Below are 13,136 nucleotides of genomic sequence, written 5' to 3'. Positions count from 1 at the left end.
TAGTCATTGTGTATTTGTGTAGTTGGAAAATTGTGGAAACGTTTCAGGTTTTTTTAAGTTCTAAATGAAGATGATCAAGATAAAGATTGGGCATTTGGACATGCTTGAAAAATCAAATAAAAACATGTAAGGCCAAACAGAAAGGATTGGAATTCTTTTAATAGAGCGGAAGCCACCATGATGAAAGGTACATCTAAAGATGTTATTTATGCCAATACTGCTGCCCTACCTTGATATCTCACACATAATAAAGGCACGTTTCTACAGGCTATCACTAAATCATACTGACATTCTTCTCTGTGTGTTAGCTTCACAGGAACGCCAATTAGCATAATCCTGCATTTAATTAGCAGTAGCTAAAACCAGACGTCAACGGTGGCTTGCCAATGGTGTCTTTGAGAGTGTGTATGCCTGTGTATCCGAGCACAGACAATAAAGACGGATTAACAGGGACACGTCTGTCCTGTATATCCAATTCACTCTCAGTTTGACAGCTATTCCTTCTTTTAGACTTCTCAATGGTCCAAGATTCAAATAAACGATTCAAAATGTTCATTGGTCTAGTTGGCAACAAGTGATCAAACTGAACAGCAGATCTGAGAAGTTAATTAACTGAATAACTGTATAAAAAAAAAAAAAAAGAAAATTCTACATAGAAATGGCTTGTGGGCACACACGTTGACCAATGAACTTCCATGATTTTTCCAGTCATTCATGATTACTGGATAATGATTTAAAAATGTTTTTTAATAAAGTTTGCACTCACAAACAGCTTTAGCCAATTAAAAATGTTAGAGCTGAGAATAACTAGAAAAATTTATATTCACTAAAGAATTTTGCATGACTTTTATATAATTAATTTATTATACAGGTGAAACTCGAAAAATTTGAATATCGTGCAAAAGTTCATTAATTTCAGTAATTCAACTTAAAAGGTGAAACTAATATATTATATAGACTCATTACAAGCAAAGTAAGATATTTCAAGCCTTTATTTGATATAATTTTGATGATTATGGCTTACAGCTTATGAAAACCCCAAATTCAGAATCTCAGAAAATTAGAATATTACATGAAATCAATAAAAAAAAAGGATTTTAAATACAGAAATGTCGAGCTCTGAAAAGTATAATCATGCATATGTACTCAGTACTTGGTTTGGGCCCCTTTTGCATTAATTACTGCCTCAATGCGGCGTGGCATGGATGCCATCAGCCTGTGGCACTGCTGAGGTGTTATGGAAGACCAAGATGCTTCAATAGCGGCCTTCAGCTCTTCTGCATTGTTTGGTCTCATGTCTCTCATCTTTCTCTTGGCAATGTCCCATAGATTCTCTATGGGGTTCAGGTCAGGCGAGTTTGCTGGCCAATCAAGCACAGTAATACCATGGTCATTGAACCAGGTTTTGGTACTTTTGGCTGTGTGGGCAGGTGCCAAGTCCTGCTGGAAAATGAAGTCAGCATCTCCATAAAGCTTGTCTGCTGAAGGAAGCATGAAGTGCTCTAAAATGTCCCGGTAGACAGCTGCGTTGACTCTGGACTTAATAAAGCACAGTGGACCAACACCAGCCGATGACATGGCTCCCCAAACCAACACAGACTGTGGAAACTTCACACTGGACTTCAAGCATCTTGGATTGTGTGCCTCTCCATTCTTCCTCCAGACTCTGGGACCTTGGTTTCCAAATGAGATGCAAAATTTGCTCTCATCAGAAAAGACGACTTTGGACCACTGAGCAACAGACCAGTTCTTTTTTTCTTTAGCCCAGGTAAGACGTTTGACATTTGAAGCCCATGTCCAGGACCCGTCTGTGTGTGGTGGCTCTTGATGCAGTAACTCCAGCCTCAGTCCACTCCTTGTGAAGCTCCCCACACATTTGAATGGCCTTTTCCTGACAATCCTCTCCAGGCTACGGTCATCCCTGCTGCTTGTGCACCTTTTTCTTCCACACTTTTCCCTTCCACTTAACTTTCTATTAATGTGCTTTGATACAGCACTTTGAGAACATCCAACTTCTTTTGCAATTACCTTTTGAGGCTTTCCCTCCTTGTGGAGGGTGTCAATGATGGTTTTCTGCACAACTGTCAGGTCAGCAGTCTTCCCCATGATTGTGAATTCAACTGAACCAGACTGAGAGACCATTTAAAGGCTCAGGAACCCTTTGCAGGTGTTTAGCTGATTAGAGTGTGACACTTTGAGCCTACAATACTGAACCTTTTCACAATATTCTAATTTTCTGAGATTCTGAATTTGGGGTTTTCATAAGCTGTAAGCCATAATCATCAAAATTATATCAAATAAAGGCTTGAAATATCTTACTTTGCTTGTAATGAGTCTATATAATATATTAGTTTCACCTTTTAAGTTGAATTACTGAAATTAATGAACTTTTGCACGATATTCTAATTTTTCGAGTTTCACCTGTATATTATACATACAATTTAATACATTTAATAAAATACAATTATTTTAATAAAATAAAAATATAAGAATAAAACCATGACTTTCTCAGACCTCGAAATCACAGTTGTAGAATCCCCTGATATTTCTAGCCTGAAAGTGTCTTCTAATGCGTGACAACAAAGTGAAGATTTGCTCTCATGCTGTATCTGAAAAAGAATCACTCATGGCTGTGTGTCTGTACATTTTTAATGATCAAAATACACGAGCCATAACATCAACAGTGTTGTTACAATAAATACAAAATGTAAGTAATAAGATATTAGATGTAGGTTACATTTACAATGAACAACATTCATGTATTTACACAGTCATTTTGATAAATGTTTGCTTGTAAAAGAACAGTAAACCTGCCTTCATTTCCCAAACTTCATTGTGGTGGATGCTCATATTTGGCAATAATATGCAAAAACAAAAAGTTTAGTGCCATAGTCTCACTAAATATCTCTCTAATGTTTTATAAACATCCCTTAAAAACTAAATAGGACTGAAAAATTATTTAAATCAAACTAAATGCCAAATTTCAATAGACTTGAATGAGTCTATATTTCAGTAGGCTAAATTAATTCAGGATTTTTACAAAAAAAAAAAAACATTGTGTTAATCATTGATTGCCCATATTTAATTTTATATTATATGACTGTCAAAAATGAGTGTCATTTTTCAGTGGGTCATTTTATTTTGCATATTAAAATGTCTCATACTACTAAACTATGTTCACTGAATTGATACAGTGAAAAGAAATATCAATATGAATATCAATATGAGTGGATATTACAAACATACACAGGTACACAGACACACACATTCATACACACATTATATAGTCTCCCCTGAGGCTACGTTGTGCACGACTATCATATATTCATAAATTAAGGCCGAGCGTTTAACATCAATAATATTTGAAAACAAATATTAACCACAGTAGAAGGGCTCTCTAGTGCATAATAACTGAAACTTTAAGAGTTTAGTCAATAATATAAATCCTACAAGGAAACGACAACGAAAGCCAATGCATCTGAACTATATATGAAAATAGAGAGTGGATGCACATTGGCTGCTGGGAAGTTAATATCAATATATTTATATTAATGTGTCTATCCACAGTGAAACATCTTTAGCCAAAACAAATAGAAATAGCTCTGGTTATTTAACAAATTTAACAAGTGCAAATTAGTATTATTTATTATTGAAAAAGATTAGACGGTTCGATCAGACAAAAGCAAATATTGAGAAATATGTCAGTGCAGTGCAGTTTACAAATCAATTACACAAGAGCAGCACAAGAGTGCGTGGCACTGAATTGCAACAGTTAAAATAGGGCTCCTTAAATAGAAAAATAATAAAACTGATGGTATGTGCTCTGCTTTGATACACATGTCAACTTGCAGGTGTCTCTGCAGGGTTACTGAAAGTATATATTATAAATTATATAAATATATTATAAATTAAAATTAGGGATGAAAAGAAGCTGATATTATATTACAAAGTATTATGTGCTACATTTCAGTTGAAAAAAAAAGAGAGAAAATTAGGAAGCACTTGGGTACATGCACTTAGATGAGGAAATAACACACACACACACACACACACACACACACACACACTGACTTGGCAAAAGATAAAGCCACTATCATGCCAACTCTTGAGATCATAATACAGTGAATATATAAATTGCTTTGTCAGTGTATGTCATTTATGAAGACATGACATTGCAGCTTTAATATTTCAAATGATACTTTGAAGAGTAATGGTAGAGAAGGAAATGATAGATGTTTTCAGGTCGGATTTTGTTTCATCAGGTTGTAAATATCTCTACAACTCCTGAAACTTACTGCATTAAAAAATACTGCAACTACTCTATTTTTTTATTTATACAAACATATAGACAAATATAGTGAGAAGCTATATTAGGGAGCAGTAAGGAATCTCCAATAATTTATCATTTAAATATTTACAAAATACTCTAAACAGTGTACATTTTTCGAAATAAGCGTGTTTCCTGTGCTCCAAAGTCAAGTTAAACCGGCGCAATTTGACAAGTTTCCAGAGTCAAGACATTTGTCTCTTTAAACTGAATACAAAACTGTTGCACTATGTGGCACAATCACAACCAATTAGAAAATATTTGATGTGCAATGTACAGTTATGTTGAAGAGGACTAATGAGATTTCACAGTGGGTGGGGCTTTGTAACCAAGTTTTTGTTGGTTAGGATTTACATGGAAGAGAACGCTTTTATCACTTGTCACTTTATTGCATCATGCCTGGTTAGGACTCAGTGTACATACTGACTGACAGTATGTAATGTTCCATAACATGACACATTGCTAATTTATGAGAGTGGAGCATTTTTACGGCATTTCCCTCAGTGACTTGAATGTGTTGAGCAGATGAACTGGGCAAGTAGAGGTGTTACATTTGATAGACAAATGTGTCACTCAAACAGGTGAGCAGTACTGCAGAGTAAAGATAGTGAGCAGACAGGAAATGAGAAAGTAAAATATGGGAGTACAGGAGAAGATGTGGTTTTGAAATTTCTGTCCCTTATACTTAGAACAACCTCACCCTGTCTCAAAGGTGCATGGTGACATGTAAGAGAGTGTACTACTCATACAGAAAGCCTGTCATAAACACACACACATGTTAGTTTCGCTATATAAGTGAGGACATCTCATTAACACAATTGTTTTTAGATGAAGAAAATTATATTTATATGCCCAACTCTACTTCTACCCAGGTGCGTTGCTAGGGTTGGAAGGCATAACGGGCTTTGCCCCAAAAGAACCCACCCATGTAATTCGTTTTGAAATACGTTAAAATATGTAAAAGAAAATTATCCTTTATACTAAACCAACATTCTGCATTTACTGCATTTTGACCAAACACATTTATGATTCCCAGTATTCTTGTTGTCTGTTTTGGTTATCACCTTCTTTCTTGATTTTAAAGAAATCACACAAGTAAAGTAAGGGTGTGCTTCTAATTAGCACACAGCACTAATTTGCTTGAACTGACTAAAACATTGATGTTTATTTGTATGGTATGGAGGTAAATTAATATATAAGAAGTCTGGCCCTTTAAAAAACAACTATCCACATCTATAAAAATAAAAGATCGATCAATCTGCTTTTAATTTACTGGTCTGTCATGGGTTGAGGAGATTGTTCCTATACAATGTATGTATATTTATATATATATTTATGATGCATTTCACTGAATAACATTAATTTATTTTCCCCAAATAATACCAAGTCTCATTGTAAACTAAAAACAATTATTAAGCATAGAAGTTAGACATAAGATCTCAATTTCACCGAACAGTGGATAGTACCTGGCAATGCGTGCATATTACTTCATCAGCAGTGTTGGGTGTAATTAATTACTTTGTAATTGAATTACTGTAATATAATTACTTTTAAAGTAAAAAGTATTGTAATGCATTACATTTAAAATTATTGTAATTAATAATTTAAATCAAATATACTGAAATCAATTAATTTAATTACTTTTAAGTACATTATAGGGTTTTTCTTATTTCTAATATACTGTATTATTTACTGTATGTTGAATACATGAATTATGGCCCCATAACTAGTCAATGTGAAGGAGAAATGTGAGGTGCTGAGCGTATGTCTTGAACAATGAACAAGGAAGAAACAGACACTATTTTGAATTTGTTGAGCAGAAAAGTTTTTTAAAGTAATTAGTAATGTGATTACCTTTTCAAAGAAGTAATAAGTAAAGTAATCTGATTACAAATTAAGAGAAGTCATTTGTGGATTACTATTTTAAGTAATTTACCCAACACTGCTCATCAGTTCTCTGAAAAATGAATGTTTGTTGAAACCTGCCAAGTGACAACAGTCTCACATACTGGCCAGAACAAGTACTGTACAACAGCTGGCTATAAATGTGAGGGCTTTAAAACCCAGCCGACAGTCATTTCTGCAGTGAACTGAATGAATGCGCAAGTGGTTATCTACCATGGCCAGCTCCCACTGCTTTTTATCAGGCGAACTACTAAGCGAACAAAGGAAAAGTCATAAAACATATTTTATTTGAGATGTGAAATTTATATAACTTATCAAAAAAGCTCAGAGGCTTAGGACAATACATCAGGGACTTAAGCCCCTGGACCCTCCCCCTTGCAATGCCATTGCTTCTTCCCATAAACTAAAACTCACAGAAACCACAGGATTAAATTAAAACATGTTTTGGCTAATTTATGAACACTAAATAGTAATGACCACTTCAAATGACATGTTTTACTATATAAATCAAAATACTTTCCAAAATTTGGCCCATACAAATATAGCAAAACCTGTACACAAACACACAAACATTGATGTGAAACTCTTCAGAAGTGATTGGTGTGTTGCCCTTTTAGTAGTTTATGTCCTTCATGAGAACACAATACATATGGCTCTTACACAGTAACTGCAAAAATCTAGAAATGACAATATTAAACCAATGTAATACTTAATAGAAATTCAGTAGTGTGCATTATTTGGGTAGTAGTATCAACAGACGCAATATGTTGCGTTGTAGGCACAAGTATACTGTGTGTGTGTTTATATATATATATATATACTGTATACCATATATATATTTAATTGTTAAAATATATATTATTGGTTATTTTAACAATTAAATATAGTATAGTGTCTAATAGAAATATTTAAAAGTCTTTAGGAGTTTAACAAGGGAGCTACATCGCAGATGGCAGGAGTACGTTAAAATTAAAGGAATATTTTGCCCACAAATGAAAGTTCTGTCATTATTTACTCATATTTGTGAACTGCATTTATATTTTTTCCAGGGAACAGAAAATTTGCATTTTTTAATAATCTTTACGCAGTGTTTTTGAAACTAAGACACGTCCATTAAACTCAAACATTTGAAATAAACACCAAAAAAGCACCGTACAAGTAGTCCATATGACACGTGCACTATATCCCTAGTCTTCTAAAGCGATATGATAACTTTGTGTGATGAAGAGAGAACAACATTTTTATCATTATTCACTGAGAATCTTCCACACCAATGAGCTGTTAACTTGAAAGCCTCACTGATTCATTGAAGAATCAGACTGGTTTGTTCACAAATTGGAGACATACAAAGCTATTGTATAGTTTCAGAAGACTATATCATATTATATATATATTAACATAGAGTACAAGTTGTCAGTCATGGTCACTAAGAACTGTCATGACATGGAAAATGCCTGTGTGAAGATTCTTCAAATATAAAACATTTTGTGTTCCACAGAAGAAAGTCAAATGAGTTGAGAATGACATGAGTGTGAGTTTATATTGACAGAATGTTAATTTCAGGGTGAACAATTTCTTTAAGTCCTAAATGCATACAGTTTCTTTTACAGAAAAAAAGGATTGATTATGTAACAGCTACCCTGCCTTGTCATTATCATTCAGTGTCTATTTAGGCCTGTAAGCACCTCTTTTCAGGATTTTCAGTGTGAGAGAGTGTTTATAATCGTGTCTGAGCTTCTGGGATGTATATCTCGATGCTGTCTGCACATTCTGTGACAGAACTCTGGCGCTGGGAGGCAGCCGCGCGTTTAGCAGCTTGAAGCCGCTTTCGTGCCTCCAACCGCTGTGAGCCCTCCAGAGATCGGTCTCGCACTAGCAGGGCGGGACCCTTCCCCGGCTTTCTGGGTACTGGAGGGGGCACAGGCCTCTCCTGGACAGCAATTACAAACCAGTTAGTTCCACTGCTAACTGCATGGCATAACATAACACAATGGCTAATGCATGCAAACGTGGGGAAGGCTTTAATTTTAGTGTCCAGGAATGGGTCATTGGAGATTATATTGTTGCATTTAAGGGCCAGGCATCAGCTATATCAGTTAAGTTATAGTTTTCAGGGATGGCAGGGCTGTTATGGGGGTCGCATATGCCAGTATAAGAGTTGTAAACGGCATGAGGTAAACGGGACCACTGGAAGCAAACCACATGCAGCTTGCATTTTGGAGCATCGCTTCAAAACCAGATCACTAAAACAACAGAACACATAAAATAATGAGCTTGGGAAAGAAAATCAGTGCACAAAGGAACATGCAACATTCAAAATAAAAATTCTAAGATAAAAATTCTAATAATACAAAATCATGAACCAAGAGAAATTAGTTAAAGAAGACTCCATATTTAAAGACCCCATGAAATGACTTGAGACATTTCATTATTTCCAATTGAAACAGGAAGTTTGGACATATCAAATGCTGCGTCTATTTTTAAAATAACCAATAGACTTTATTTTTCATCATGAACAGGTTTTGCTACCTGGTACTGTTAGTTTGAAGTTATCATGGCTCTGGTGATTTTGTCAATTTTCTCTGCGTGTTTTGTTATTTTCTCACCCTCAAGTCTCACAGGCACTGCCAGCATGCACGATCAGTGTTTCCATGTGAACATTGATTGTTCCCAGGGGAATGCTGATCATGTCACTAATTAGTGTGCTAGCAGCACCTGATTCTCCACTGATTCACTCCCTACTTAAGCCCTTCGTGTTCTAAGTATCTTAGCTTGATTGTTGTTTGATGTGAAGTACTTACCTCACACTCTCTGCCTGGTTGGCCCTGTCTCGTGTATCTGTTTGGTTGCCCGTCTCTGCCTGCATGTCGGGAGTGTGGTTGCCATCCAGTTTGCTGTATGCTTGTTCTCTCGAGTCTTCAACAGAACATTCCTCATCTCTGTCCGTGTGTCGGGAGAGTGATTGCCTTCCATTCTGATCGGCGAGTCTCAGATTATGTTATCAAGATTTGCACCCTGGCTGCTTCTTGTGAATGGAATGACCTCGCCATGTGGGACTGGTTTCTGCATGGGCTTTCCGACGACATCCAGGATGAAATCTATCCTTTGGATCTGCCTCCACGCTTCGATGATTTGGTGGATCTGGCTATCCAAGTTGAACAATGTCTGGGCCTATGCCATCGATGCCACTCTCCACCTACCCGGGCAGCTAGCCATCCTACCCGGTCCACTACTTTGGCCAGGCCACCAGAATCACGGCCCGACACAGAGCTCATCTTAGTCAGGAGAACTCAGAATTCACATAAGGAAAAGCAGCTAAACCTCGTTCATGGACTTTGCTTTCATTGTGCCCCGCCTGGTCATTTCTCTGCTTCCTGTCTAGTAAAAGATAACGCTCGTCAGTAGGAAGGGGGTTACTGGCGAGCGCAACACTTTTAGACAAAGCCCCCGGACATAGTATACTTCTCCCGGACCGGCTGTAGTATGGATCTACCTGTCCCACGGTCTCAGCCCTGCGTCTTTGACTGAGACCCCTGTGTCCCCTCTTTGATTCCGGAGCAGATGGGACATTTATGGACATTGACTTGGCTTCCAAATGTTGGATTCCTACGGTCCAATTGGATGAACCTATCAACGCTCACACCCTCAGTGTCCGGCCTGTAAAAGGGGCCAAACTATTAGTCCAATGTTGGATTCCAATAAAATGGCTGAAGGTTTCTACGTTGTTATGTCTTTTCTAAGTGCTGAAGCAAAAACACTTATTATTAATTTGCACTTTATCAATTGTCTCCGGTATTAATTTTATCTGACTCTAAATTTATATTAATCTGACTCCAATTTAAGTTGAATCTCTAATTTAGATTTAAGCTCTAATTGATTTCTGATCATTCTTTTAATTTAATCTTATTAAGTTATTGATTAATATGAATCGTCCTAACTTTCATTATCCTTTCATTCGGGTCCCGATTGTCGCTCAGAGTCATATTCCAGCCGATTGATTACATAGATCTCACGGACACAAAATCGCCAGTTCAGTTCATAGTCAGTGGCTACAGGGTTTACTAATAATCATCTGGTTAAGCCGCGATGTGTCCCTCGAATCTACCGGTGATAAATGATTTTGGAAGAATTCTGAATAAATCAAAAAGTAACAATTAATTTTCCAAGTAAGATTTAAAACGTAAGTTACAAAATCAATCAAGGACAATTTCACACATGATCAGAATAAACAAGCATTCCTAAAAATAAAAGACAAGTCAAAGAAACATACCTAGCAATAGAAAATGACACGCAGCGATCAGTGTGGCATCTCTGACTACAGACTCCCCAAGTTCCTTGCCAACCTTCCTTAAATATCCAGACAGAAAACATTGTGTACCAAATGGTATTATCTTTTGAACAATGAGAATTTTAGGGGTGAATGGGTACCTGACTTCCTGGGGTTGAACCTTATTAACATACTCATTTACATCATCATTTACAGTAAATTGCAGGTCATGGGGGGATAGGCCTCCAAAATTATGCAGTATTTGGCAAAGAACTTATAATTTTGTCATCATTAGTTTTACCAGCATGGGGATAGAGACCATTATACCAGTCACACAGAGACATTTTAAACGATATCAAACAAATACAGTTGCATCCTTTGTTTTCATAGCATTTGTTATATTTTTACATATAAAGCTTGTGTCTTTGTATTGGTCTAGAGCTGTTGAAGGTGATTTGCAATTTTTCACAATGTGGTGATATTCATGTGAAGATTTCAGCTTTGTAAAACAATGCAAAGGCGATTTGCAATTTATCACACATGGTGATATTCAGGTGTAGATTTCAGCTTTTGTGAGAGTTCAGATACTGTCTGAAGTCCAAAGTTCTTTGTTATTCCATGAATTGATGTGTGTTGGGCTGTCAGACATCTTGGCATTGGCCTTACATGCCCCTGTCCATCATCACCCAGTCCACCATGCCAGTCACCTTCGTCTCTGGAAACCTGTCCTTTTACCTGATCCAATCTCTATCGGCACCGGTAGTGTTGGGGCATCCTTGGTTGGTAGCGCACAATCCACACATAGACTGGTCAACCAACACTGTTCTTGTTTGGAGTCCTTACTGTTTGTCGCTGTTTGTCTTAACTCTGCTGTCTCCCCTGTCCAGTCTTGTGTTTCATTGCATGATGAACCGGCGGATTAATCCATAGTACCATTGACATACCGTGATTTTAGGGCGGTGTTCAGCTGGCTCCTCGCCGCAACCCTTCCTCCTCATTGCCTGTACGACTGTGTGATTGAATTGCTTCCTAGCACCTCGCCTCCTCTGGGACGGCTGTATTTACTCTTGGCTCCTGAGAAGTAGGCCATGAACATGTATATCAACGATTCTCTGGCAGCCGGACTCATCCGCCCCCCATTTGCCACTGATGTCCTCAGCTTTCAAACTCTTGCAGGGAGCATCTGTCTTTACGAAGTTGGACTTACACTACGCTTATCACCTTGTCCGGATTAGGGTAGTGAGTGGAAGATGAATATTTGGCTATGCCTTTCAGATTGGTCAAAGCCCGCCATATTCCAGGAGCTCGTAAATGTTTAGAGACATGATATTCTGACCTTCTCCAAGAAAATCCAAGACCATGTTCAGCACATCAGGCAGCAAGGCATTGCAGAGGTTTCTGGGGTTCGCTAATTTCAAATCGAGATTTATTAGGAATTACAGCCAACTCGCCACACCTCTGACGGAACTCACCTCCACCCACACTGACTTTGTTGGTCCCCGCAGAATGAAGCCATACTCTCTAAATTAAAGGAGCGGTTTTCTACCGCACACATCCTAGTTACTCCCGACCCTGCATATCAGTTCATGGTGGAGGTGGATGCATTTGAGGTTGGTGTTGGAGCATTCCTGTCGCAGTTCGGGGGTTCATTTTGTGGTCTGGACTGATCATAAGAACCTAGAGTGCATCCGTAGGGCCTTAACTCCAGACAGGCTCATGTGGCACTATTATTTATGTTTTTCACACATTTAAATTTTGTCCTCTCATATCACACAGGCTCTAAGAACATCAAGCCTGACTCTTTTTCACGATGTTTCGAAGTCGAGACCTTCACCATCCTACTGGACACCATTCTACCCACCACTCGAGTGGTGGCCATGGTATCCTGGGAGTTGGAGGCTAAAGTCCATGCTGCGCTACGAAACACCACGCCACCCGCTATGTGCCCAGTGGGTCAGTTATTGTACCTCAATCAGTTTGGGTGCGTGTCCTACAATGAGGTCACTCAACCAACGTCACTTATCATTATGCTGTCTGTCCCTTTGAGACCCTGGTCGCACATAGCCATGGATTTTGTAACTGGTCTCCCCCCTTCCATGGCAACACAGTCATTTTGACTGTAGCGGACTGGTTCTCAAAGGCGGCTCATTTCATTTCCATCCCTGAATTACCCACAGCGAGGGAGACAGCGGTAGCAGTCATAAACCACGTCTTCCAAATTCATGGCCTCCCGGTCAATGTGGTTTCTGACAGAGGCCCCAATTTGTGTTTTGCCGGCAATTCATGTCTTGCATCACCTCTGTCTTTCGGAGCATGTGAAAAATGGGAGGTCTGATTGTGGTCTGATTAACGTGTGTACATGCTAGATGAAGCCGAGCAACATTGCATTAACTACATCTGTTAGTCTGATTTTGCAAAATTGACTGGTGAATTTTAAAATGTATATTTTCCAAAAAATTATTTTGTCAAATTCTGTATGATATATCTCTATATGAAGCATATAGATTACCTCAAATTCAATAGACATGGACTAAAAGCCAAAAAACATGCTCACTTTCATGGGGTCTTTTGACAAAAGTCTATAATGAAAAGTAAAAATAAACCAATCATGTCTCAAAGGCATGCTTATGCAACTTA

The 13,136-nt window shown here is 37.8% G+C and overlaps 1 protein-coding gene across 2 annotated transcripts in view; it reads right to left on the bottom strand.

Moving 5' to 3' along the window:
• Nucleotides 1-2,547: 2,547 nt before the first annotated feature.
• Nucleotides 2,548-13,136, bottom strand: part of LOC127634463 (disks large-associated protein 1-like) — a 147,525-nt gene continuing 136,936 nt past the window's right edge. For both annotated transcript variants that reach the window (XM_052114044.1, XM_052114045.1), the window contains exon 12: nt 2,548-8,162. In XM_052114044.1, coding sequence (XP_051970004.1) covers nt 7,950-8,162 — 213 coding nt within the window. In that variant the 3' untranslated portion in view covers nt 2,548-7,949. The remainder of the gene's footprint in view (nt 8,163-13,136) is intronic.

Source organism: Xyrauchen texanus, chromosome 41, assembly GCF_025860055.1.
Source record: "Xyrauchen texanus isolate HMW12.3.18 chromosome 41, RBS_HiC_50CHRs, whole genome shotgun sequence".
Taxonomy (NCBI): domain Eukaryota; kingdom Metazoa; phylum Chordata; class Actinopteri; order Cypriniformes; family Catostomidae; genus Xyrauchen; species Xyrauchen texanus.
Note: the sequence above shows the minus strand (reverse complement) of the source record. Positions and strands in the feature narration are given on the sequence as shown.